The sequence below is a fragment of the Capsicum annuum genome, chromosome 5 (genome assembly GCF_002878395.1).
Source record: "Capsicum annuum cultivar UCD-10X-F1 chromosome 5, UCD10Xv1.1, whole genome shotgun sequence".
NCBI classification, from domain to species: domain Eukaryota; kingdom Viridiplantae; phylum Streptophyta; class Magnoliopsida; order Solanales; family Solanaceae; genus Capsicum; species Capsicum annuum.
Genome location: NC_061115.1, coordinates 13,869,442 through 13,894,647, shown reverse-complemented (window position 1 = coordinate 13,894,647; position 25,206 = coordinate 13,869,442). Strand labels below are relative to the sequence as shown.

At 34.0% G+C, this 25,206-nt stretch overlaps 2 protein-coding genes across 2 annotated transcripts; one reads left to right on the top strand and one right to left on the bottom strand.

Moving 5' to 3' along the window:
- Nucleotides 1-10,816: 10,816 nt before the first annotated feature.
- On the bottom strand, nt 10,817-18,536 carry LOC107853894 (protein S-acyltransferase 11). Its single transcript, XM_016698879.2, has 5 exons — nt 18,156-18,536; nt 14,025-14,250; nt 12,969-13,267; nt 11,904-12,401; nt 10,817-11,213 (listed from the first exon to the last, which is right to left on the bottom strand). The coding sequence occupies exons 1-4, from the start codon at nt 18,216-18,218 to the stop codon at nt 11,916-11,918; spliced, it is 1,074 nt and encodes a 357-aa protein (XP_016554365.1). The 5' UTR covers nt 18,219-18,536; the 3' UTR covers nt 10,817-11,213; nt 11,904-11,915.
- A 344-nt stretch (nt 18,537-18,880) lies between these two features.
- Nucleotides 18,881-24,551, top strand: LOC107853891. Its single transcript, XM_016698875.2, has 6 exons — nt 18,881-19,060; nt 21,335-21,640; nt 22,082-22,445; nt 22,570-22,640; nt 23,422-23,520; nt 23,914-24,551. Exons 2-6 carry the CDS (start codon nt 21,398-21,400, stop codon nt 24,013-24,015), a joined length of 879 nt encoding a protein of 292 aa, XP_016554361.1. The 5' UTR covers nt 18,881-19,060; nt 21,335-21,397; the 3' UTR covers nt 24,016-24,551.
- The last annotated feature ends 655 nt before the right edge of the window (nt 24,552-25,206 follow it).

The window sequence follows — 25,206 nt, the reverse complement described above, 5'->3', positions numbered from 1 at the left end:
ACGAATGCTTATATTGCTACTGAATTGCAATTATCTGATCTTATGGCCAAAGGACACACTGGTTCTCTTCCAAACTTAAAGTGTTTGACGCCTTACCCTCCACCCTACAACTTGGGGGGGAGTACCGGATACCACCCTCCGACTTGGGGGGGAGTACCGGATATATATTGACACAAGTGTGAAAGGCTCTTTAGTCACAATGTAATAACATAGAGGCCTTAGTTGTCTTTTCCTGACTTGATCAGTTGAGTCACTTGCCTAGTTCGGAGAAGATTTTTATAGGAGGGGATTTTAATGGGCACATCGGGTCATTGCCGTTAAGGTATGATGATGTGCATGGAGGCTTTGGGTTCGGGGTTAGGAATGATGAGGGAGCTGCTCTTTTGGAGTTTGCAAGGACCTTTGGGTTGGTGGTAGTGAATCCCAGTTTTCCGAAGAAGGAGCATCTGGTTACTTTCCGTAGTAGGTTAGCCAAAACTCAGATTAACTTTTTGCTGCTTAGGAACGGGGATAGAGCTTTGTGTAAGGATTGTAAGGTAATCCCAAGTGAGAATTATGCGACCCAGCATAGCATAGACTCCTAGTGATGGACCTGGCTATCAAGAAGGGCAAGAAAAGGCGGGGTGGGAAGGGTCCACCTAACTCTAGGTGGGGCGGACAGACTCCGATTAGTGCTTTGGAGATAGGGGCGAAGTTGGAGGGGATGGGGGTGTGGGAGTGTGGGGGGACGTGGATAGTATGTGGGATAGGGTTGCTGGTTGCATCAAGGAGTCTGCTAGAGAGGTGTTGGGTGTATCAAGGGGCTGGTCTGGCCAGTATCCGGGGGATTAGTGGTGGAATGAAGATGTTAAGAAGAAGGTGGAGACAAAGAAGGCGGCTTATGCTAAGTTGGTTAAGAGTAAGGATGAAGAGGAGAAGCGGGTGAGCAGGGAGGAGTACAAGTTAGCTAAGAAGGAGGCTAAGTTAGTAGTTACGGCTGCTAAGACAGCAGCTTTTGAGAGTTTGTATAAGAGGTTAGAGGAGAAAGGTGGGAAAAAAGGTTGTTTAGGCTTGCCAAGGTTAAGGAGTGGAAGGGGCGGGATCTGGATCAAGTGAAGTGCATTAAGGGGGAGGATGGCAGAGTATTGGTTGAAGATGACCTCATTAAGAAAAGATGGCAGTTGTATTTCCATAGGCTGTTGAATGAGAAGGCGGACAGAGGTGTGTTAGGGGAGTTGGAGTACTACGGGGAGTGTCGCGATTTCGACTATTATCGGCATTTTAAGGTAGAGAAGGTTAGTGAGGCTATTCGCAAGATGCGAAGGGGCAGGGCGACGGGGCCCGACGAGATCCCGGTGGATTTTTGGAAGTTTTCTAGCGGGGCAGGGTTGAGGTGGCTAACCAACTTGTTTAACAACATTTTCAAGTCCGCAAGGATGCCCGAGGCCTGGAGATGGAGCACGATGATTCCTTTATATAAGAACAAGGGTGACATTCAAAGTTGCAACAACTAAAGGGGTATTAAGTTGTTGAGTCACACGATGAAGATTTGGGAGAGGGTGGTGGAGCGGAGGTTGAGGAAGATTGTGTCTATTTCGGAGAATCAATTTGCATTTATGCCTGGTCGCTTCACGATTGAGGCAATTCACCTAGTGCGGAGATTGGTAGAGCAGTATAGAGAAAGGAAGAGGGATCTGCATATGGTGTTTATTGACTTGGAAAAGGCGTATGACAAGGTTCCGAGGGAGGTTCTGTAGAGATGCTTGGAGGCGAGGGGATCCCTGTGGCGTACAGCAAAGTGATTAGGGACATATATGAGGGGGCGAAGACTCGGGTAAGGACAGTGGGAGGAGATTCCGAGCATTTCCCTATCTTGACAGGATTGCACCAGGGATCAACTCTTAGTTCGTTTTTATTCGCCTTGGTGATAGATGTGTTGACGCGGAGTATACAAAGTGAGGTGCCTTGGTGTATGCTTTTTGCGGATGATATAGTTTTGATTGATAAGTCGCGACAAGGTGTTAATGATAAGCTGAAGGTTTGGAGACAAACCCTGGAGTCTAAAGGTTTCCGATTGAGTAGGACTAAGACGGAGTACTTGGAGTGCAAGTTTAGTGACTTGAGGAAAAAGGAGAAGGTGGTAGTGAAGTTGGATTCCCAGACGGTTTGCAAGAGGGATAGTTTTATGTATCTTGGGTCCACGATTCAGGGGAATGGAGAGATAAATGAGGATGTCTCTCACCATATTGGGGCAGGTTGTAAGAAATAGAGGCTCGCTTCAGGAATTTTATGCGATAAGAAGGTGCCCCCTAAGTTGAAAAGCAAATTCTATAGAATCGCAGTACAGCCAGCTATGTTACATGGAGTGGAGTGTTGGCTGGTTAAGAATTCTCATATCCAAAAGTTGAAGGTGGCGAAAATGAGGATGTTGCGTTGGATGTGTGGATTTACAAGGGCTGATAGGGTTAGGAATGAGATTATTCAGGAGAAGGTGAGTGTGGTGTCGGTGGAGAATAAAATGCGAGAAGTGAGGTTGAGATGGTTTGGTCATGTGATAAGGAGGGGTACGGATGCTCCGGTTCGTAGGTGTAAGAGGTTGGCCTTGGATGGTTTCAAGCGGGGTAGGGGTAGACCGAAGAAATACTAGAGGAAAGTGATTAAACGTGACATGGAGTAGTTACAGCTGACTGAGGACATGACCCTAAATAGAAAGGTATGGAGGAAAAACATTAGGATAGAGGGATAAGGTGTGTGGGTGAGTCGTAGCCCGTAGTTAGGAGGGTTTTGGGGTCTTTTGTTTGGCAATATACAATATTTTTGTGGATGTCGTTCCTATGTTATTTTATCATGTCCCATGCTTTTGATGTTTTTTGTATACTGTCCTTTGTCTTGAGCCGAGGATCTATGGGAAACAGCCTCTCTACTTCTTTACAGATAGTGATATGGACTGCGTACATTCTAGCCTCCCCAGACCCCACGATGTGGGAATATACTGGGTTTGTTGTTGTTGATTAGTTGAGCCACTGGTAAGCCTTTTAAGAGGCAATAAAAGTCAATTTTAGTACACAATTTACATTTCCTGCAAAATATCTTCTCTTCTCCATCCAACACAGCCCAACTATTGAGTGCTCCCTTTTTCCTATCTGAACTATCATCATCGATGTACTAAACACAGCTCGAAGCTGACTAGGCCAACTATCAATTATTTTGTTTTCCTAACCGGCCGATCACCATCAAAGACAGAGCTAGAACTTTAACTTTATGGGTTCCAAATTTTAGAAGGGCCATTTCAATTACTAAAAATAACGTTCTAAATTTATTATTTATACATATTTAATGAATTCTTAAACACAAATGCATTGTTTGAACAAAAGTTACTGGGATCAGCCAAACCTGTATTCGGCTTCTAGCTCTGTCCCTTATCTACATAGATGGTGGTAGTTCAGGCATGAAAAAAGAACAGCCAATAATAGTTGGGGTGTGAAACAATCACTACACCGAAAAAAGATATTTAGTAGCAATTATTTAACAACAATAGCTTAATTGCCGCTAAATTATGTTTTCTAGAGGAAATTACTAGTGACAAAAACATTTTAGCACTCTTTATAAATGTCCCCGAAGCCTATAACGACATTTGTATCCAATGAGAATTAACTAACGCCAGTAAAAATTTAGTTCTCTTAATTAAAATGCATATTTATTGCCGCTAAAAAGGTTGGGCCTCATATTTCTCCAATATACCACGTTCATATGGTGGTGCAATGTGGTACGTGACTCCACGCTTGAAGGTGATACCACAGTGGTACAATTAGGACCTCAATATGGTTTTATTCTGTTTATCATAGCGGAATTTATGTTCTTTTTTGCTCTTTTCGGGCTTTTTCTCATTCTTCTTTGGCACTTAAAAGCCTTTATTGTTGTAGTGAGTGGTAATTTACTATTATCTCACAACAAAAACAGGAAAAGAAAGAGGCAATTTTTTACTAACCTTTCTTGACGAAGAAAAAACCGTATATAGTCAAAAAGAAAATAGTATTACACAAAAACCAGATAAAAAATATTCAATAATATAATATTCAAAAATAATGGTAGTAGGAATTACCTCCATCCCTATCATAGTCCTCGTCTGCCATTGTTGAATCCGTTTGAGAACTCCGTTGAATCCAATGACAATTAACTAAAGCCGTAAAAATTCTAATACTCGTTACTAAAATGCATATTTATTGCCCTTTATTGGTGCAGTGAGTGATGGTTCAGGTGCATTCTTTACCATTATCTCAAAAACAATACACATAAATCACGTCAAAAGGTTCAATAATAATAATACGAAATAATTAGTAAAAATGGTAGCATAAATTACCCTCCGTTCATATTATAGTCGTCTTCGCCCACTGTTGAATCCGAAGAATATGAAGGATAGGTGGAAAGGGAAATACTGAACTTCCCATAGGAAACCTTTTCACATAAATTAATGTTCTACTGTAATACCTATATAGCCCCTTAAGACTTTTTTATATTGAAATCCGAATAATTTAGATTGAGATTGCTCCATATTAGAGCCTATTTTTTTTTTTTTGGTTTACACCACCTGGTGTTCGATATCCACTTTTTAGGAGTCCAACTATATTCAAATTTTCCCTGCGTCGGGTGCCATTTGGGGGAGAGCTTCCAACAGAGTGGGTCGAACCCTCGACCTCTGAGTAGGTTGGGGCAGCCCCTTTCCGCTGTGCCACCACTGTTGTTGGTATACTAGGGCCTATTCTAAAATCTAAAGTGACACTATTTTCTAAGTAAAGCTTATTTTAATGGAAAAAGACATTATTTTCACCCCATACTATATAAGAAAAGTCTACGCCACACCTAAATTATTTAAGTGACCTATTACATACCTTAACTATATAAAAGTGATATTATTATCTCCCCGCGACCCTCATTCTATGACGCGTGTGTTACACTTATTTTAGGCGTGTTCACCCTATTAAATAACAAAAGTAAACGACTAAAAACATTAAGGGAAAAGGCATCGTTTCCACCCCAAAATATAGTCGAAAAGTCGAATCCATACCTAAACTATATAAGTGACCTATTACACACCTTAACTATAAAAAAGTAATACTTTTTACTGACGTGATGCTGACGTGGCAGCGCGTGTAAAACACTACACCACATGCAAGTGGTGGTAGCCTGACAGGGTGTAAATAGTTTCACTTTTTTATAGTTTAGGTGTGTAATGGTCACTAGTATAGTTTAGGTGTGGCTTCGACTTTTCGGGTATAGTTTGGGATGAAAATAATGTCTTTTCCCTTAAATTTAGGTTCAAATACTAGATAAAATATACTCTTTTTATTTCATATAAGTAGTTGATCATTTTATTTTTACACATTTTTTAATAAGTACTCCCTCTGTCCTAAACTAAAATCGCATTTTAATTAAAAAAATAATTAATAACATGCCTAATTTATTATAGTATTCCTATTAAATAATGTTCATATTTTAATTTGAAGAAAAAATAATTAATGTAAAGGGTAAAACATGAAAAAAAAAATTATGTCTTCTTGATTAATGAAAAAAGACAAGTAAAATGAAAAATTAAATTAGGAAATTTGGGATGGGTAATTTGAGACAATGAAGTATTTTCTTCGTCTCATTTTACTCGTTTCAAATTTTGTAGTTTAATTTCTCATTTTACTTGTTATTTTTCATTAATCAAGACAAGACAATTTTTTTTTGCCTTTTTTACTCTTAATATTAATTATTTTTTCTTCAAATTAAAATGTAAACATCATTAAAAGGGGTACTAGGGTAAAGTATCATGTTAATAATTTTTTTCTTAATTAATGTGCAATGTCAAATTAGGACGAGTAAAATGAGACGAAGGAAGTAATAAATAAGAATGAAGTTTTACTAATTTACCCCGCTTAAGACACTTTGTTGGAATTTTACAAACTTGTTTTACAGTTTCAAAGAATATTAATTATAGGAATAAATTGGGAAAAAATGTAATTAATTTTTATTTATTTATAGTAAGTGGATAAGTAGTTAAGATATACTATATTTTTTGTAAATGTGATCAATTAATATCAGACGAAAGAAGTATATGTATTAGACACTTAAATTAATTTTTTTTAAAAAAATGAATTATGCTTTTAAGAGCCTATTAAGTGGTTAAATTAATATGAGAAAACATATCTTTGAATGGATTGAAAAAGATGTACCTCTAGCGTACTGGTTATCGTATCCACAATAAACACTGGGTAGAATAACTGCTAAAAAGATCTCATTTGATTATATATATTAATAACTAAAGAAATTACTCGCGCTTCGCGCGATGATAAAAAATATAAATATTTTTAATAAATAATTAATAACAATAAAAAAAATTACTAATTAAAAATTTATTTTTGATACAGAACGAAAAGTATCCATTCCAATCGGCTTTTAACTTGTGAATTATAGGCAAAACGTCATAAGTTAGAATCAGAACTTATATTTGCTTATAAGCAATTTTTAAATTTACCCTTCAAAAACACTGAAAAGTTATTTTTAACTTAAAAACACTTAAAATAAATCAATCTAAATGACTTATTAAAATTGACAAAATTATATTAACAGTGAAAAGTCCTTATAACCTTAATAAACGTAATTTTCACCTTTACTCCCTTGAAAATAAAGCTGAAACATATATAATATTAATACCTCCAATTTCATTCCAATGAAGTGTATTAACTGATATTTAAATGCCTCAATTATTATTTCATGGTGATTAAAAGAATAAAACTCTTCACCTCGTTACGTTATTTATAATACCAGTAATTTAAAAAGCATTAAAAGTCTCACTAAATATTATGTTGCAAAAGCCTAAAACACACAATTTTTTTTTTTAAATGACGTTTCTCATTCAAACGCATAGTTAAAATAATTATAATTGAATGAGTACATTAGGTGTATTGATTAATTGTAAGAAAAATTATTTAAAATGGAATGCTGAAAATAATTGGAGAAAAGAGGAAAAATTAAGGTATGAGAACTTGATATATACAAAGAAAGAGAAGAGAGAAATATAAGGAATCTTATAAAAAGAATAATATTAGGTTAATTAAGGGGAGGAAAAGTAACAGTATATTAAGAATAAAAAAGTGTACTAAAAAAGTAATTAATTATATTAATTATTACTAACGCTAATATGTAATATTTTGCATGTTTTATTGGCCAGCATTAGTATTTATCTTTTTTCTTTAGAATTTTGAAGAATTTTTTTTATTTTTTTATTGTGGAATTTTTCAAAAATAATAGAAAATCTCTTCTTTCATTATAATTATCATTTACTACATTCTTAAATTCTCTTTCCTACTTTAAATATACATAGTAGTAAATTAGACCTTCCAAATGGAAGGTGGCCCACGTTACATCACTCATTAGTGCAATTTATAAGCTTAATGCTCATTTATTTATTTGTAATTACTAATACATTAATTTTATTTCATGATATGTTCTTAATTTTTTTTATTTCTTCTTCTTCTTCTTTTTATTATTATTCTAATATTCGACTACAAGAGAGTGAATTCAATTAAAAGCAGATAATTTTTTTTGAATCTTAGATGTGAATTCATTAGAAGTTTTTGTTCCAAGCAGAAGAAAGAAATTGACAAACAAAGCAAAATAAACATCTCCTTATTCTCCTCCTACTTTGTTGTGAATTACTTTGACATAGAACAATAACCTTTCTTCTCTTCTCTAATTGAAGATTCTATGTCGAAGAAGAAGAAGAGACAATTCTGAAAAAGTCTTGCATTGTTGTGTTACAAATACTCACCCTTATTTTATAATAAGTATAAAGACGAATCGTTTTGAAAATTGAAAGACATTTTCTTAGTATTTAATTTACTTGAATGTGTGTCATTAATCATCTTTATAAATTTAAAGGAAATTGCTTTCTCATTAATTGAGTCTTTCAATTTGTTTTGTGAATTTTTTGAGGAAAAATTAACAAAGAAACCTCAAAAAAATCATAAAAAAAATAAATAACATTCCCTGATTCTTAGGCATGCCATATAGGATGAGCTTACAAATAATTTATTAAATAATATATAGATAGATCTTTATATGAAAAAGTATAAAATTAAAAAATACAAAAAAATAAATAAATAATTACACCGACTCAATTGCTTCTCAATATAATAGACGTACAATTCATAGAGTAAACATGTTAACAACACGTAATCATCTACTTTAGAAGGCGAAGAGCAAAATATTTATTCTTATTATTATAATGATTAAAAATAAATCAAATAATACACTATTTCTCAAAGTTAAAAAGAAAGAAAAAAAAAAAGAAACAAAAAAAACATAAAGATTTTTTTTTTATGTATATATATATTTTTAAAATAAATCAGATAAATGCACTATTTTTCTAAAATTTAAAAAGAAAAAAAAAAGAAATGAACAAAACATAAATGGTTCTTTTTCCTGTATATAAAAATTTTCATAATTACCTCATGTTTATAAAATTTTTAGAATTAATTACCTCATTTTCTCCTTCGCCTCCATGTTCCTTTATATTTCTCAATTTTTTTGTCATGCATATTTATTGATAGTCTTCAAACTTAATCATAACTAAGACCAAATAACAAATATATTTTAATTATTAAAATTTATTTAGCTATCAGTGGATGTTGGTTGCTTTGTATTGCTTTACATGTGATTAATGAAAATAAGCTAGTCACCTAAACAAAATAATTATAAATTAAGAAACTTAATTAATAATTAGTAAATTTCCAACTAAAAGTTATTCATTTGAACCAAAAGGAATTATAGACTTAAAAATTGAACTTAAGAGGCATTTTATATAGATATAGAAATAAGACAATATACATAGTATTATATTTTTATTCATTAATTAAAAAATAAAAAGAAAGATGAAACCAATGCATAATTGTCCAAACTCTCGCCAATATTCACTTCTACAAGCCTTTCACCATTTAAGAGCATCTTCATCTTTTTCAAGTGAAATAATAACATAAATATCATAGTGAAAATGAAGAATAACCTTAGGTAAAATCGCATGAAATAAAACATATGAACTTCATTAAAAAGAAAAACGAAATGAATACATTAATGTCTCGGTATGTACTTCCACAAGCCTTAAAAAATCAATTATAAATTAAAAAATATAATTGATAATTAGCAAATTTCCAACTACAAAATTATTCATTTAACCAAAAGAAATTATAGACTTAAAAAATTGAACTTAAGAGGCATCATATATAGATATAGAAATAATACAATACACATATTATTATATTTTTAAACATTAGTTGAAAAATAAAAAGAAAGCTGAAATCAAATGTTCGAGCTCTTGCCGATATCCACTTCCACAAGTCTTTTACCATTTAAGAACATTTTTTTTTTTCAAGTGAAATAAAAACATAAACATCATAGTGAAAATGAATGATAACCTTAGATAAAATCGCACGAAATAAAACATATGAACGTCTATAGAAAGAAAAACGGAATGAATACATAAATGTCTCGATATCTACTTTCACAAGCCTATCACCATTCAAAGGTCTTCTTCTTCTTTCCAAGACAAACAAAAATATGAATATAATAGTGAAAATGAAGGATAACCTTGGATAGCATCTCATGAAACAAAAAATATGAATTTATATACATAAAAATAAAGGAATACCATAAGGTATCATTAACTTTTGTATTAAATATTTAGGGGTTATAAATGTAAAATCATGAATAGCTTGGGAGTTACGAATATTATTAGTAGAAATTAAATAGATACCTCAAACAGTTTTTTTCTTTTATTACATAATAAATAGAGTTTATATGTGATGACTTTTGATTTTTCTTTAAATACACAAATATTTAAAATAAAAAGAAAAAGAAAATAAATATCCAAAAAAAAGATAAATAGGTTTGGAGGCTTCTAAGACATGCCACATAGGATTGACTATTGATCTCTTTTATATATATATATATAGCGAGAGAGATTTGGCATAATACATAAACGGGACATTTAGTTTGACACTAAATTATACTATGCGCTTTAACTTTGCTAGTGCACAAGTAGGCACTTTTAAGTATATAAAAACTGAACAAAAAAACACTTCAATTCTGCAATTTACATGCGTGAAACTCAATCGCTCCTACGTAAATTAGTAATCCACTCAGATGCTGCCACCTAATAACTATGACCTTTAACTTTGTCAGTGCACAAACAGGCCCTTTAACTGTACAAAAGCTGGAAAAAAATACTTCAATTCTAACTCTAACGCGCGTGGTTTTCAGTGTATATACGCATTTTGCCAGGTAGGATTAGAGTGTTTTTTTGTTCAGCTTTTGTAGAGTTAAAGGACTTTCTCGTGCACTGGTAAGTTTAAGGTCATAGTTATAATTTGATATCAAGTTAAAGATTCTGATTATGTATTATACCTAATAATTTTAATTGGAACAAACTTGAGAATTTACTGCTGATCAAAGCAAATGCATATACAATTAGAGAAGGTGATATATCAATTTTAATTCTATTTTATAGAGTGCTCTAATTTGGCATTATATACTTCTAACATTAAATTGATGTGCTCTCCCTGTTGTTGAATGTTATTTAGGCTGTTTGGACTTGAAGTCGGGTTAATTTAAAGTTCAAATTTTGTAAAACATGCGATTTAATTGTTTTGTAAGTTGTATTTTTTTATTTTTTATAAACATGAAAATTTCATAATTTGTAAAACCTATCAAAATTTGTGAAAGTTTTGTACAATCTTAAAAAATGAGCAAATCATAATTCATAAACAAGATAATGATCAAAATATACTAAGAGGCCGAATTAATAAATCACATATCTCCAATTTTTTTATAAATAAATATTTGTGACTGCCTATTATTACAAATTTTCAAAACCAGAAAAACATATTCATAGTCAAGATGAAACAAAACTTTATGCTACAAGATTACAAAAAGAAAAAGTTTCAACAGGCCTACCCCAATCCAATCCTTTTAACTTCCCTGCAGCAGATATGATCAGTTTGTAAGGCATATCACACTGTCTTCCATTTTAACTAGAAATGGAGTTGATCAACCTATTTCACTTGTATTTTCAGTCTATCTACTGATACATCATACCAGAAATGGGAAACAAATTCTTCCAGTCTTTCTACAGAAATCTGTAACGTGTGAAGGAATCTATCTGTATACATTACATGTCCACCTTTCCGCGCGAAAACCTGCATAACATCATCAGATACCACAATCAGAATTCTAGGCCAAAATGCCATACAGAAACTATTAATCATGCCCCCCAAGTCATGGACCAGGAAGTACTTTCTCCCTCTGTGGGCAGCCCAGCGCACCAAACTCCCTTGCGGAAGGGCCAGACCACATTGGGCAGCCTTACCTTACACTTGTGCAAGAGGCTATTTTCCTCCTGTGCCTTGGTAAAATCTCGCAATCACTCACTTTTACTATCATACGAAAAGATTTTATTTATTTTTTCCAAAAGAAAATAATTAAGATGATAAATCAACAGATTGATAGGGCGAGAGGCCCCTTCCTAACGCCCAAATAACTGGACATTTTAGTGAAAAATGAAACACACAACAATCGTTTAATTCTTATGTTGCAGGCTGCCAAAAAGACCATGAGCAAGTGTTCCATTCTGGGGGCAGTCCCAACGCAGGAACCTAAGGTACCACCACGTCTATGAGGCAATAGTGTACCATAAACGCATGATATAAGAAAAATTCAGCTTATAAAATGGATATCCAACTAGTGTACCATCAACTAAAGCAGTATTTGGGAGAACTCAAAATTTCCAGCATGGTAATGGCTTGTAAGAAAATGAATAAAGAGGCCTATTTATATTTCCCATATCCTATGCCGATGCATGGAGCGCAAAGGAGGAGAAATTGATTTACCTCTTTCAAGCTTCATTTTTTGTGTCTCTTCTTAGAATTGAAGAAGCTTGGCAAATATCTTGCTCTAGTATAAGGTAAGCCAAAGAATCGGATGAAATTTTGGCAATCCTTTATTGCAGTACTGTCACCCCCTGACGCACTTATATGACTCAAGTATGTTTTGCCTTCATATATGAAACAGAGTTGCTGCCATAAAAGCACGCTTAAACCTATCCCGATAGAGATACTAGCAATAAAGAGGTAAATAAGAACAAGTCCTCTAGCTGGTAAAAACATCATAGAACTAAAAACTGCAAGAAAAATATCTTTTAACAATCCCATAAGCAACTTCTGACCAAAAGCCCCATTCAGAAGTCGAATTTGCCAGTTGTTTAACGGCGGCCAAATATGATAAACTGCATATGCAGACATGATGGACGCGTAAATCATGCTAATGATTGCTGAAATGAGGAAAATGACGAAATGACGATGGTTTGCTGCACCAACACAGTTTCCAATCTGATAAATAAAAGAAGCAACTGTTATCATGAGAATATAATATGATTACAGTGTCATATTGTTCACGTAAATCAGACGGGAATTACACAGAGACACGAGATGAATGTACAGCTAGATGAAGTACGGTGGAAGCCAGAGAAATCAGGCAACTTTTCAGTCAAAGGTTACTATTTCTCATTTCCCGTTACAGGAAAACAACAATATGTTGGTTCTGTTTCGTCATTTCCAAGGAAAATCAGATCGAAGACAACAATCCCCAAAAGGTTTCTTTTCTGCCTGGACTATGTCTCATCATGCACCTATACATATAACTGTGTTCAGTACTACCCATATGCGATTTTTAGATTTTAAAAAAATCATCAAGCGGATATCACCTACCTAATATTGCTACAGCATAGGGTCCATCTCAACTCTAGGCTTAAACTCCCAGACACATGGTTATCCTTGTCTATTAAGCTTCTTAAATTTCCCAACTATCTTGTCATATGTTTTCTAGACACACAAAAGGCATAACACTCTAGAGGATAAACAGCTTCTTCCAAGTGTGAAAGAACAAAGAGAACTTACAAATGGACAATGATGATCCATGTCCAATACGCACATCCCACAAGAACGGCAATGATGTGCCCTAGTTGACTTTGGCTTCGCACAATATTCACAAAATCTATAATTCTCGAGTGCTCCTTTTGTCACAGCAGGATAGCTACCCCATAGTATGTTTGGTGGAGCACCAGCAGATCGAAATGCAGAAAGGCTAAATGTAGACAGGGTAAATATGGACAGTATTATAATAAGAAATATGTTAACACCACCATAGAAGTAACCGCAAGAAACTAATACTGGATAAATGGCCCAAATACCGCCACCTGAAACACAAAAATGCATATCAAAGCTCAATGTATAATGAAGAGTCTTACATCCAGCAAAGAGTCTTACATCCAGCAACAAATTGAAATAAACTTGAAAAGAAGTACCCCTACAATTAATACAATGACATACAAGAAAATATAGACAGAAAGGAGTAAGAGAGACAAAAAGTATATTTTGGAATTTAATACTTTTATGCTGCAACTGCAAGGATTTGTTGCATCAAAGTATTAGAAACAATAAAAGAAGGTAACTGTTTGCACATTTAAATAAGAGATAAAAGACATTAGAAACTCAGTTCATGCAGCATGCATGGAACAGCTATTATCTTTAATTGATCAGCAACAATCATAGGTGACCTAGTCTAACTTTAAATTCCACAAATTTCATCGATACTGTAGTCTTGGTAGTGACTTTCAGCATGGCTAAAATTCTTGATTGTTCTCCATGCTGTTTCATTTTCAGTGGTTAGGAACAAAAAAAAGTAGCTGAATTGCTTTAATTGGAAGAACCGGAGAGGGGCACACATGAAACAGACCACACACACAAAAAAAAAAACAGAGAGATGTCCACATTGATTTCTGTCAGTATTTAAAACTCTGACATGATATTCATTGAAATGGTGCAAGCCTTATATAAGGATAAGGCAGATAGAGAAGGCAATAACCATACATAACTAAAAGTTAGATCGTCAAAAGAATCAAATATTCCCACAGATCAGGAATGCAGGGAGATGATGGATGTTTGATCACTTACATATTACCAATAGAATGAAGACAATGAGAAAGCTGACAAAGCACCGGTCTCGCAATCGTCTCCACATGAAGTTCTGTTTCTCGTACTTAATTCCGTTCTGGTTGGTTATAGCTCCGCACCAGAAACATTTGAAAGCAGGTACATGCGGTGAAACAAGTACACGGAGCCCACAGCCCCAACACGTAGTCTCATGATCATCACTTACAGATGTCACATTATGCTCCTCCTACAATAGCACACCATTAAGCAACTAAGCTGTTCAGTATTGATACAAGAATGTCTAAATTGACCAACTACAGAGAGAGAGATATAAAATTAGTGAAATCAACTTGGGAGAGCTCAAATGATTCTGAGTTAACGAGTGAGACTTGCGGAAATGGCTGGTTACCTCTACCAATCACAGGTAGGGCATTTCAAAAGCAATCCTTAATTATAAAAGTAGACAAATCATGTCAAACAGAGATTAAAAAGCTATATGAATTCCTTTCATTTGCCTAAGACATCAACAACAACATAACCAGTGTAGTCCCTCAAAGTGGGGTCAAAGTGGGGTCTGGAAAGGGTAGAGTGGACCCAGACCTTACCTCTACCTCAGAGGAGAGTAGAGAGGCTGTTTTCGATAGACATATTTAGGGGTACTGATAGGATGCAAAATTCAGTGAAATAATTGAGGTACTTGCAAGATAGAGAAAGGTTATCAGGAGAAGTAGACAAATGGTGAAGCTTTTATCAAAAAAAAAAAGGAAGAAGAAGAAGACAAAAGGAAACAATAAGGGAATTAAAGGAATACCTACCATCTCATACTAAAACGCAGGCACACATCCAAAAAAAGAAAAGAAAATGAAATCTTGGTCAATTACCAGAGATAACAGAAAATCCACTGATCAAGCATTCTTTAATAACTTATAAGAAGGAAACAGAATTGGGGTATATAGACAAAAATGATTCCCAACGATGAGTGAAAATGCATCAAAGCATACCAGAGAATGGAGATACAACTGAAGAAAAAAGGATAGAGAATTGGTGAAATCAACTCTGAGAGAAGCTTAAATGATTTTGAATTAACAAGTGAGAGGTGCTCAAATGATAAGTTACCTCTATCTCTAACCATAGGCAGGGCATTTCAAAAGCAATACCTTAATGATAAAAGTAGACAACTGGTGTCAGCAGATGCAAAAAAGCTAAAAAAAATTTCCTTCCATTGGGCTAAGTCATGGTAGATAGGTTTAGGGGTTCAGATAGGATGAAGAATTCAGTGAAATACTTGAGGTGTGTGCAAGCTAGTCAAACACAAGGTTATTCAAAAAAAAGAAGGCAAGTGGGTAAAAACTTTTATCAGAACCAAAAAAAGGGAGAAAGGAAACAAAAAAAGGAAAAATAGGAATCTTTGCAATGAAATTCCAACCTCTTGTACTCAAACACAGGCACACATAGCAAAAAACAAGAAGAAAAACTCTTGATTAATTACTCAAAAGTAACAGGAAATCCACTGTTCAAGCATTGTGTTATAACTTATTAGACGGAAATAGAATTGGGGTATATAGACAGAAATGATTGCCAAAGATGAACGAAAATGCATCAAAGCTTACCAGAGATACAACTGCGGGAGAAGAGTAGAAAATAAGTGAAATCAACTTTGAAAGAAGCTTAAATGCTTCTGTGTTAACAAGAGAGACCTACTTAAATGGTAAGTTACTTCTATCTCCAACCATAAGTAGGGCGTTTCAAAGGCCATACTTCAATGATAAAAGTAGACAAGTTGTGCCAATAGAGGCCAAAAAAAAGCTGTGTTTTCCTCCCATTTTGCCTAAAGAAGACACGAAACTTGGTGAAGTAGTTGGGGTGTGAACAAGCTAACATAGACATGAAGGAAAAAAGCAGACAAGTGGTGCAAAACTTTTGACAGGAACTTAAAAAAAAGGAACGAAGGAAACAAAAGATGGAAAAAAGGAGTCCCTGCTATGAAATTCCAAGCTCTCATACTCAAATGCAGACACACATACAAAGAAAAGACGAAATCTTGACCGGTTACTCAAATAAAAGAAGAAGGAAACAGAATTGGGGTATATACGCAAAAATGGTTTCCAACAATGAGCGAAAATGCATCTAGGCATACCGGAGATACAACTGAGAAGGAAAAAGACAGAAAATTAGTGAAATCAACTTTGACAGAAGCTTAAATGCTTCTGAGTTAATAAGTGAGACCCCCTCAAATGGTAAGTTACCTCTACCTCCAACAATAGGTAAGGCATTTCAAAAGCAATACTTTTTTTTATAATTGTGCTATACCACCTATTGCTGGTGAGAGGTTGGAGGTGGCAGGTATCCCGTGGAATTAGTCGAGGTGCACGTAAGCTTGCCTGGACACCACGGTTATATGAAAAAAAGGAAAATGGAATCGATGCTATATAAATTCCAACCTCCTATACTCAAATGCAGGAACACATAAAACCACTCCACTGCACCCCCAAAAAACAAAATTTTTATCAATTACTCAAAATAACATGAAAAACATCAATTTTTTTCCATCAGATCCCCTGATCAAGCATTGTACAGTAATAACCGATAAAAAGGAATCAGAATCGGGGGTTATAATCCCAGAGGAGACGAAAACACTAGATAGGGGTCATTTGGTTGGGAACAAGATATCCAGGATAATTAATCCCGGGATTAGCTATCCCACCATGTATATGGGTATAGATGGTGGGATAAATAATTCCAGAACTCACTAATACCTCCAACCAAATACATGATAAAATAATCCTTATTTTATCCCGGAACTATTATACCTTATATCTCACACCAAATGACCCCCTAGGTGATTTCTTATCAATCTATCTTAGCTTTAGTGGATAATATTACTTGGTACTCCCAGAGGCGGACCTACATTGAGTGTAGGGGGTGCACGTGCACCCGCTAGCCTCGAGAAAAACTCTGTATCTATAGTTCGTATATCTATATCGATATATATCAGGGTGTTATGTTAAATATATGTCGTGCACCCACAGAAACAACTGATTTGGCTGGTGAGATGGTTGGGCTTGCCACTTGAAAGTTGCTCTTTTTGCGTGATTGCTCAGGTTCGAACCCCAACAACAACGTTTCCTTATTTGCTCCTTTTTCCATTTTCCAAATTACATTGTCTGCAGCGTTATTGTGCAAATGTATATATTTATCTTTTGATTAAAATTTTTTTTCTACTTAGTAGTCATTTATTTTACACCTTTTCTTTTTTCTTTTGCGTATAGTGGATATTATTGACCTATTTTTAATTTATTTCAAAATACAAGCTTCTCTCCAACTTCAAAAGGTAGATATTCTCCCTAATTTATAGGGTATTATATTTATTTATTTAATCTTTTGATCATTGAGTTATTTTTTATTTAAAAAATTAGTAATTTAAAGTTTGAGATAGGCTTAAATCGAACGTTACCCGTTGCAATCATCTAGCAAACAAATCTCTCGAATTTCATATTTTTCAAAAACTTTCTATTATTGTTCAAAATATGAAAGTGTATTGAATTTAAGTATGGTGAATAACACACTTTTGTCATATTAAATCTAATTAATGATATTCAATAATATTAAAATTTTGCTTATAAAATACTATAATTAATAAGTTTTCAAAGAACTGTATGTCGAACTTTGACACTATTAATTACTATATTTAAATATAGAGGTGCATCCATCAAGTTTGAATCTTGAATTCGCCTCTGGGTACTCCCTCCATTTGGATTTACTTATCACTATTTTCCTAGTTTAAAAAGGGAGTATTGTAGTAGTTAGTAAAGTTCTTGCCATGTGATCAGGAGGTACAGGTAAAATTGCCTACAATGCACCCTCATGGTGGGCCCTTCCCAGTATAGTGCACCGAGCTGCCCCTATTTTTTCCTAGTTTGATTTCTAGTTTTACTTTTCATTTTAACAAATCAAAAAAAGATATTTTTTTCCATATTTTACCTTAGCATTAATTACTTATTCTCCAAATTATTTTCTAACACCTATTACTAAATATCAATTAATAGGGGTAATATGTAAAATTACCACATCGATTATCAAAAAAAGAATCGGGGTTTATATAAACAAAAATGGATTGTCAACGATGAGCAAAACATGAATGTAAAAACATACCGGATATAAAACGTCATCGCCGGCGGCGGCGGCGGAGGAGGTGGCGGAGTTACCAAAATCCATGATTCCCGACCACCGTTCACGGCGGCGTCAACCGGTCAATTACGGTTGTTGGTTGGATTTCCACCGAAATGTATAATAATAACGACATACTAATTTTCTTGTTCAATTTCTACCTGCTTTCCTGAAATATCTATGAAATCTTTTAAAATAATAATTTAAAGAAAGAAATGGTTAAAAAGTCAAATAATGATACTAATACTAATACTAATAATAATAATAATAATTGCTCCCTCTAGTTTGTGATTGGTTTGTTTGTTTATTTTATTTAAGATAGTAAAATTAAAGATAACAATTGCTCCCTCCATTTCGTAATTGGTTTGTTTGTTTATTTAGGCCTCCTTTGAATTTGAAAATAATAATTTTTTGAGTTGGAGTTGAAGTCGATATTGTGTTTGGTCATAAATATAAATTGAAGTCGATTTTAAAATTTTATGAGAGAAATAGAAGTGAAACTAGTAAACTTTTTTTCATTTATTCAAAAATAATTTTCAGAAATAATTTTATGGCCTTGTTTTTTTTTTTTTTACCTATTTCACTGAATAATTTTTCAGAAAAAGGCAAAAAAAATATGTTCGAGGAATAAGTATAATCTTAATTTCTTAAAAAAAAAACTCATCAATTGCTATGTATCCTCGTAAATGCATTTCAAAATTAATTGAGTTGCGTACAAGCGAACAAAGTTTATAAAAAAAATAAACAAAAAGAGAAAACAATAGTCCCATATCCATTTTGCCCCCACACATTACATGACAAATGTATAAAAGAATTCAGAATTTTCTCTCTTACAATCATTTCTAGTTGTGGAAGAGGTTCACTACAACAAACTCTGCTGCTTCTATCAGGTCTGAATTTTATCCAATTATATTTTTTGAATCTTGATTTCTAAAGTTCATCTTTTTTTTTTTTGGAAATTTTGATAATTTATAGAAGGGGTTGGTATTAGAATTGGTGTGAATATAGTAGTACGAAAAGGGTTTCTCTATTTGTGTATCAAAAGTAAGTTATGTGCTAGTTAGTCGAGGTGTGCGAAAGTTGGCCTAAACACTACGATTATTTTTGTTTTTAAAAAAGAAAAATTATATTGATTAGAGGGGATTTAATTAATAGTTTGTACATATTAAATGAATTTATCAAGACTAGAGTCGGAGCTAGAATTTGAAGTTAATAGGTTCTGAACTTGACACCAAACACATAGCTTGTTTGGTTCACCTTGTATTTGAGCTTGTGCTACCATGAACTAAGTACATGTGTTGAATCTTGATTTTTAAAGTTCCTTTCTTTTTCTTGGAAAAGTTGATAATCTGTAGAAAGGGTTGGTCTTGGAATTAAAGGGGTGTGATATATAGTTGTATGAAAAGGGTTTGGCTAATTATGTATCAAAAGTAATGAATGTGCTAGTTAGTCAAGGTGCGCAAAAGTTGCCCGGACACCGCGATTATTTTAAAAAATAAGATAGATTTGATTGATTAAAGGGGATTTAAGATTTGAAGTTTGTGAATTTGGAATTTTAGCACTTTTGAGTTGTTGGGTTCTAAATTAATAGTTTGTACATATTAAATTGATTTATCAAGACTAGAGGCGGAGCTAGAATTTGAAGTTTATAGGTTCCGAACTTGACACCGAACCCATGCTCGTTTGGTTCACCTTATGTTTGATCTTTTGCTACCATAAGTACATGTGTTGAATCTTGATTTTTAAAGTTCCTTTCTTTTTTCTTGGAAAAGTTGATAATTTGTAGAAAGGGTTGGTCTTGGAATTTAAGGGGTGTGCAATATGGTTTATGACAAGGGTTTTTCTAATTATGTATCAATTAAATGATAGGTTTCATTGGATAGAGGGGAGTGAAGGGTCAAAAAACACGTAAAAAAGTATCCCTTTTTCTAAGTTTCATACCTGAACTATCATGTGTTTGAGTTTCCTACTTGAAAGTATCACCAAAAGTTTATCGAAACACACCTCAACTGTCAGTAGTTCACTTTACACTTTACCTATCCCTATGATGGTGATATTTCAGGTAAGAAAAGTGAAAAAAAAAATAGTTGAGGCGTTGTTTGATAAATATTTGGATAATTTAGGTAGGAAACTCAAACACATGGTAGTTCAGGTATGAAGCTCAAAATGCCGGATATGTCAGGTGTGTTTTTGACCCTTAACTCATTAGTGAGGGAGTTAATATTTGAAGTTTATGGATTCGGGATTTTAGCACTTTTGAGTTGTTAGGTTCTAAATAACTCCCTAAACGTGACTGCAATTTTCGTATAGTCAACACGCTTAACTGAAGTAGTATAACATTTACAAAACAGGCTTTAAAATTTATGAAATTTTTCGGTTGATAGTTAAGGTTAACCTAAGTTCAGAGTAATTCCTTTGATGAAAAAGACTAGTTCATTATTGATTCATCTTTCATCGAAGTCCATGTGCTGCTATGTTATGTATGTCTGTGTGTGGTTTTTTGTGTTTATTCTTCTGTCGCCTTCACTTCTGATAGTACGGTCCTTATACTTTTTTTTTTTTTTGTTATTATCTATTTTCTCTTATACTTCCACTACGTGTTTTTCTTGACTGGTTTGTCTTGAGCCGACGGTCTATCGGAAATAGCCTTTCTATCTCTACCTCCGAGATAGAGGTACCCTCCCCAAACCCCACTTTGTGGGACTACACTGGTATGTTGTCGTTGTTGTCACTTCACTTCTTAATTTCATAGAAAGTATCTAAAACAAGGAGTGTAGCATCGGAATTTGTCCTCTTTGCTACCTGTTGCATTCCGCACAATCTTTTACCAGTCCTTTTTTTTTTCTTCTTCTATCTTTGAACCTTGATTCCCTATAATTGTTAGGCCAAACAATTTGGTACTAAGATCCTTTGAGTTAGGAAAAACTATTATATTCTCTGTGCATTATCGAAGCTGAATCTTGTGTTTAGTTATCATTTAATTGAAGTACTGTATTCTGCCCTTCTAGCCTGTGATATCTCCTTTATGTTTTTCATCTATTTAAGAAGTTCTATCTTTGATGTGATAAAGTATTAAAATCAGCACAAACATCTAAAAAGTAAATTCGTTTGTCTTATGCATAACATCCTCACATTCTCATTTAGTTGATTTCTGGGTTTAACAGGAGTAGAAGAACAAGGGGAAACGGTTTTAGAGTTCATTGATCGACAACAGCTAGCCAGGGAGCATGAATTCAATAACGGCGTCTGCGTCCATTTCACTTTTACTTAGCATCTCGTCTCCTATTAAAAAACCGTCGACTCAATTTCTGCCAGGAAAATGCAAATCCCTAATATCGTCCAATTTTGAATGGAAGTGTAGAGCGCTGGGAGAAGGCTCTCAGTCACAGCCACAGTCCCAGAAGACCCAACCTACAATTTATCAAGGTGTTTATGGTCCTTGGACAATCGAAGACTCTGATATTCGAGAGGTAAAACCAATTCCACCCTACTGTGCCGTTAGCTTAACTTGGAGTTGTTCCATTTGAATTTGTTTTACAGCACTGTTAAAGAGAATTGTGTACAATTTTTCTCACATCAAAATTTAGGCATAGCTTAGATTTGAAGGTTTCTGGCACTTTTTGCTCATACAATAATTTACTTTTGCTTACTATTTTTCAAAGGAAGGATGCTAATATTAGCAATCTAACACACTGAAATCGGGGTGCATTCGTTTTGACAATGTTAATGATGAAAAAGATTCTCCCTTCATGTTAGTTATTTCATTTCAGTTTTGTCTTTGTTACAATGTTCCCTGCCTGAATGAATTTCGCAAGATAAAACAAATCTTTCTTTATAAAACAAGTCTTTCTTCTAGCAACAATCAAGATGGCTAACTTTGATGATGCAAAGTTAATGTTGTCAATTTGCAGGTAATTTTGTATAGATCAGGGTTAGTTACTGCGGCTGCATCATTCGTTCTTGCATCTTCTACGGCTTTGCTTCCCAATGATTCAGTTATGAGCAACTTGCTTGAGAAAAATCTTGATTTATTTTATGCAATTGGATCGTGTGGACTTGGCCTGTCATTATATCTTATTCACATTTATGTGACTGAAATTAAACGTGCTCTTCAATCTCTATGGTTCCTGGGTGTTCTCGGATCATTGGCAACATATTCTACCCTTGCTCAACCAGCTGGCAAGAATTTAGTTCAATATGTTATCGAGAATCCAGTAGCTGTTTGGTTTGTCGGACCACTATTTGCAGCACTGACGGGACTTGTGTTCAAGGAAGGTTAGGTTCCAGTTATGATATATAATTCATATCTAACAAATTATAATTCTTGTAACTTCCACTACTGTAAAATACTCCGTTCATTTAAGGATCTCCGGGTTTATTTTTGCTATCTTGGAAACAGGACTTTGCTATGGAAAGTTGGAAGCTGGTATTTTGACATTTGTCATCCCTTCCCTCCTACTGGGGCACCTGGTAACGTTTGTCATTTTATACAGAGATTTAGTTATAAACTTGAAATATAAATTTCCAACCTTAGAAATTGAAAGATCAATCCTTCATCGGCTGGAAATGACAACCTGAAGACCTTGAGATGCTCCAATCAAAACTTCTTTTTCCACTTTTTGCCAGCACTCAGATTGTTGGACTAGGCTTTCAAAAGTTAACAAAACTATTGGAACTGTTACGAGTTGAGAGCATGATTGGTTTTTATAATCAATTTCACTTCATAATTCTCTTTGTCCAGCCAAGAACTTAAGGACAAATTATATCAACATAATACATAAACGTGCCCTTTAACTTGGCCGCAGCAGGCATCCAGGTCCTCCAAATTTGGGTGTGCAAAAATAGGCACTTAAACTATCATAAAGTTGGACAAGTAGATACACGCATCCTACATGGCAAATCCCGTGAGATGCACGTGTCCTACATGTCAAATTGCGTGAGATTTGCCATGTAGGATGTGCGTCTACTTGTTCAACTTTATGATAGTTTGAATACTTGCTTGTGCATACCCAAAGTTGGAGGGCATAGATGCCAACTAAAGCCAAGTTAAAGGACATGTTTATGTATTATGCCTTAACAAAACCATCGAAACTGTTAAGAGCTGAGAGCATAATTGGTTTTTATTATCATTTTCATTTCATAATTCAAGTTGTCCAGCCAAGAAATTAAGGACAACTTGTATTTTCCTGTTGAAATTGTTTCAGTTCATATATATTATAATGATCTAACTAGACTGTCTTCTGGATTACAGACTGGCATTATGGATGATGGAGTAAAGCTTGCCCTATTGAGCACATGGTTGGCACTGTTTGTGGTCTTTGCTGGGAGGAAGTTCACTCAGCCTATCAAGGTAGACCCCCTCCATTTGCTTTGTTGTGCTCTTTAAACCTATTTTTCAAGTTTAACAAAGGCATAATACATAAACGTTCCCTCTTTCTTGGGCTCAGCTGACATTTATGCCCTCCAATTTTGGGGCACTTAAACTATCATAAAGTTGAACAAGTAGACACACGGGTCCTACATGGAAAATTGCGTGAGATGCACACGTCCTACATGTACTTGTTAACTTTGTGATAGTTTAAGTGCCTACTTGTGCACATCCAAAGTTCCAGCTGACACCAAGTTAAAGTGCACATTTATGTATTATGTCTTTAGCAAAAGCAACATATGTTTTTATCAATGTAGATCCCCCAATGACAAGATCTAATCATCGAATTTGCATGTATTTCTCTTTTTATATCAGGATGATATAGGAGACAAATCAGTATTCATATTCAATGATTTGCCGGAGGAAGAAAAAGCAAATTTGATTCAGAGACTTGAGCAGCAAAAAAGCCTTGATTAGGATGTTCCCTACTGTTATCCCTCACTCACAATATTACTTGTATAGTTGTCTGCATGTCATTCAGCTGAACCATTATTCCAAGTCCCTGATGCAGAAAGTAGCCACAGAGTTGGAGCAGTCGTCTTCGCTTTTGGTGATCCAACAGTATCTGGACCCAATGAATTTTCAGACTCTGTGATTGTGATTAGCTTAAGGAAAGGAAAATAATGTGTGTCGACTATGTATCGAAGAGTGATGAACCTAAAGCCAGCCTGCACCAGTAATTTATGTATCCTGTACAAGAGGCCACTTTCACAGCTATTCAGGAGTTGCAAAGTCAGATATCATGACACTAAGGAGTGTTAATTTTAGAAGCTAATAGCATTAGCAGCTTTACATATTGAGGTCTGCTCCTGAAAATCTACCATATTCAAAATAGTTCCATTTGTTAAGTTTGTGAGTAATTGTGAAGAAGGAAGTAATGTATTTGTATGTAAATACTTGATATATTTTTCTTTCAGTCTGTTTAAAAGTAAATGTTTCTTTTTTGGAGACAACTCTTTAATTTCAACTTTTCACACGACATATTTAATTTCAATTTTTCACATTTTGATACATTCTTTTTTAATGTAAGACAATACGATTCAAAAGTTTCTTTTACTTTTGTAAACTTTGTGTCAATTCATCCTACTTTTTGTATGTATGTTATTCTTATTGTGAATCACAACATATCTTGGATATTTACCACAACCATTATTAATTATACTAGTTTAACCGTACGTGCATTGTATTTGTAACGTTTGATTATTTAAAATTAAATGATTTTATCTACTGCAGAGACTTCTATGAAGTGTAAAAGTTTAAATCACTTTTTAAAGATTTTTGACACTTATATAATAATATAAACATGAACATATATTATAGTGTAAGCACAAATATATTTTACATCATTACTTTTGCGTTTGTCATACAATCCCTCTTTCCCTTGCTGCCAGAGGCTAAGAAAGACACATCAATTTAAACCATATTTGTAGTATGGTTATTCTTCTTTTTTCTTTTTTCTATACTTAGAGTCTTTTCTTATTTTTAAAGTAAAATCATTATAAAATCATTAATTACGTTTTTATTATGTACTTAAAACTTTTTAAATTTGTTAATTTTAAAATTTTTCTTATTCTAATGCTTTTATATTTATTTCTAGATTATTCAAAT

Coding starts and splice junctions, on each gene's coding strand:
- LOC107853891 (XM_016698875.2), top strand. CDS start 21,398: ATGAATTCAATAACGGCGTCTGCGTCCATTTCACTTTTACTTAGCATC. Junction 21,641..22,081: donor AAGACTCTGATATTCGAGAG/GTAAAACCAATT, acceptor GTCAATTTGCAG/GTAATTTTGTATAGATCAGG. Junction 22,641..23,421: donor CCCTCCTACTGGGGCACCTG/GTAACGTTTGTC, acceptor TCTGGATTACAG/ACTGGCATTATGGATGATGG.
- LOC107853894 (XM_016698879.2), bottom strand. CDS start 18,218: ATGGATTTTGGTAACTCCGCCACCTCCTCCGCCGCCGCCGCCGGCGAT. Junction 13,268..14,024: donor CTTCATTCTATTGGTAATAT/GTAAGTGATCAA, acceptor TTTGTGTTTCAG/GTGGCGGTATTTGGGCCATT. Junction 12,402..12,968: donor TGGATCATCATTGTCCATTT/GTAAGTTCTCTT, acceptor TTTATTTATCAG/ATTGGAAACTGTGTTGGTGC.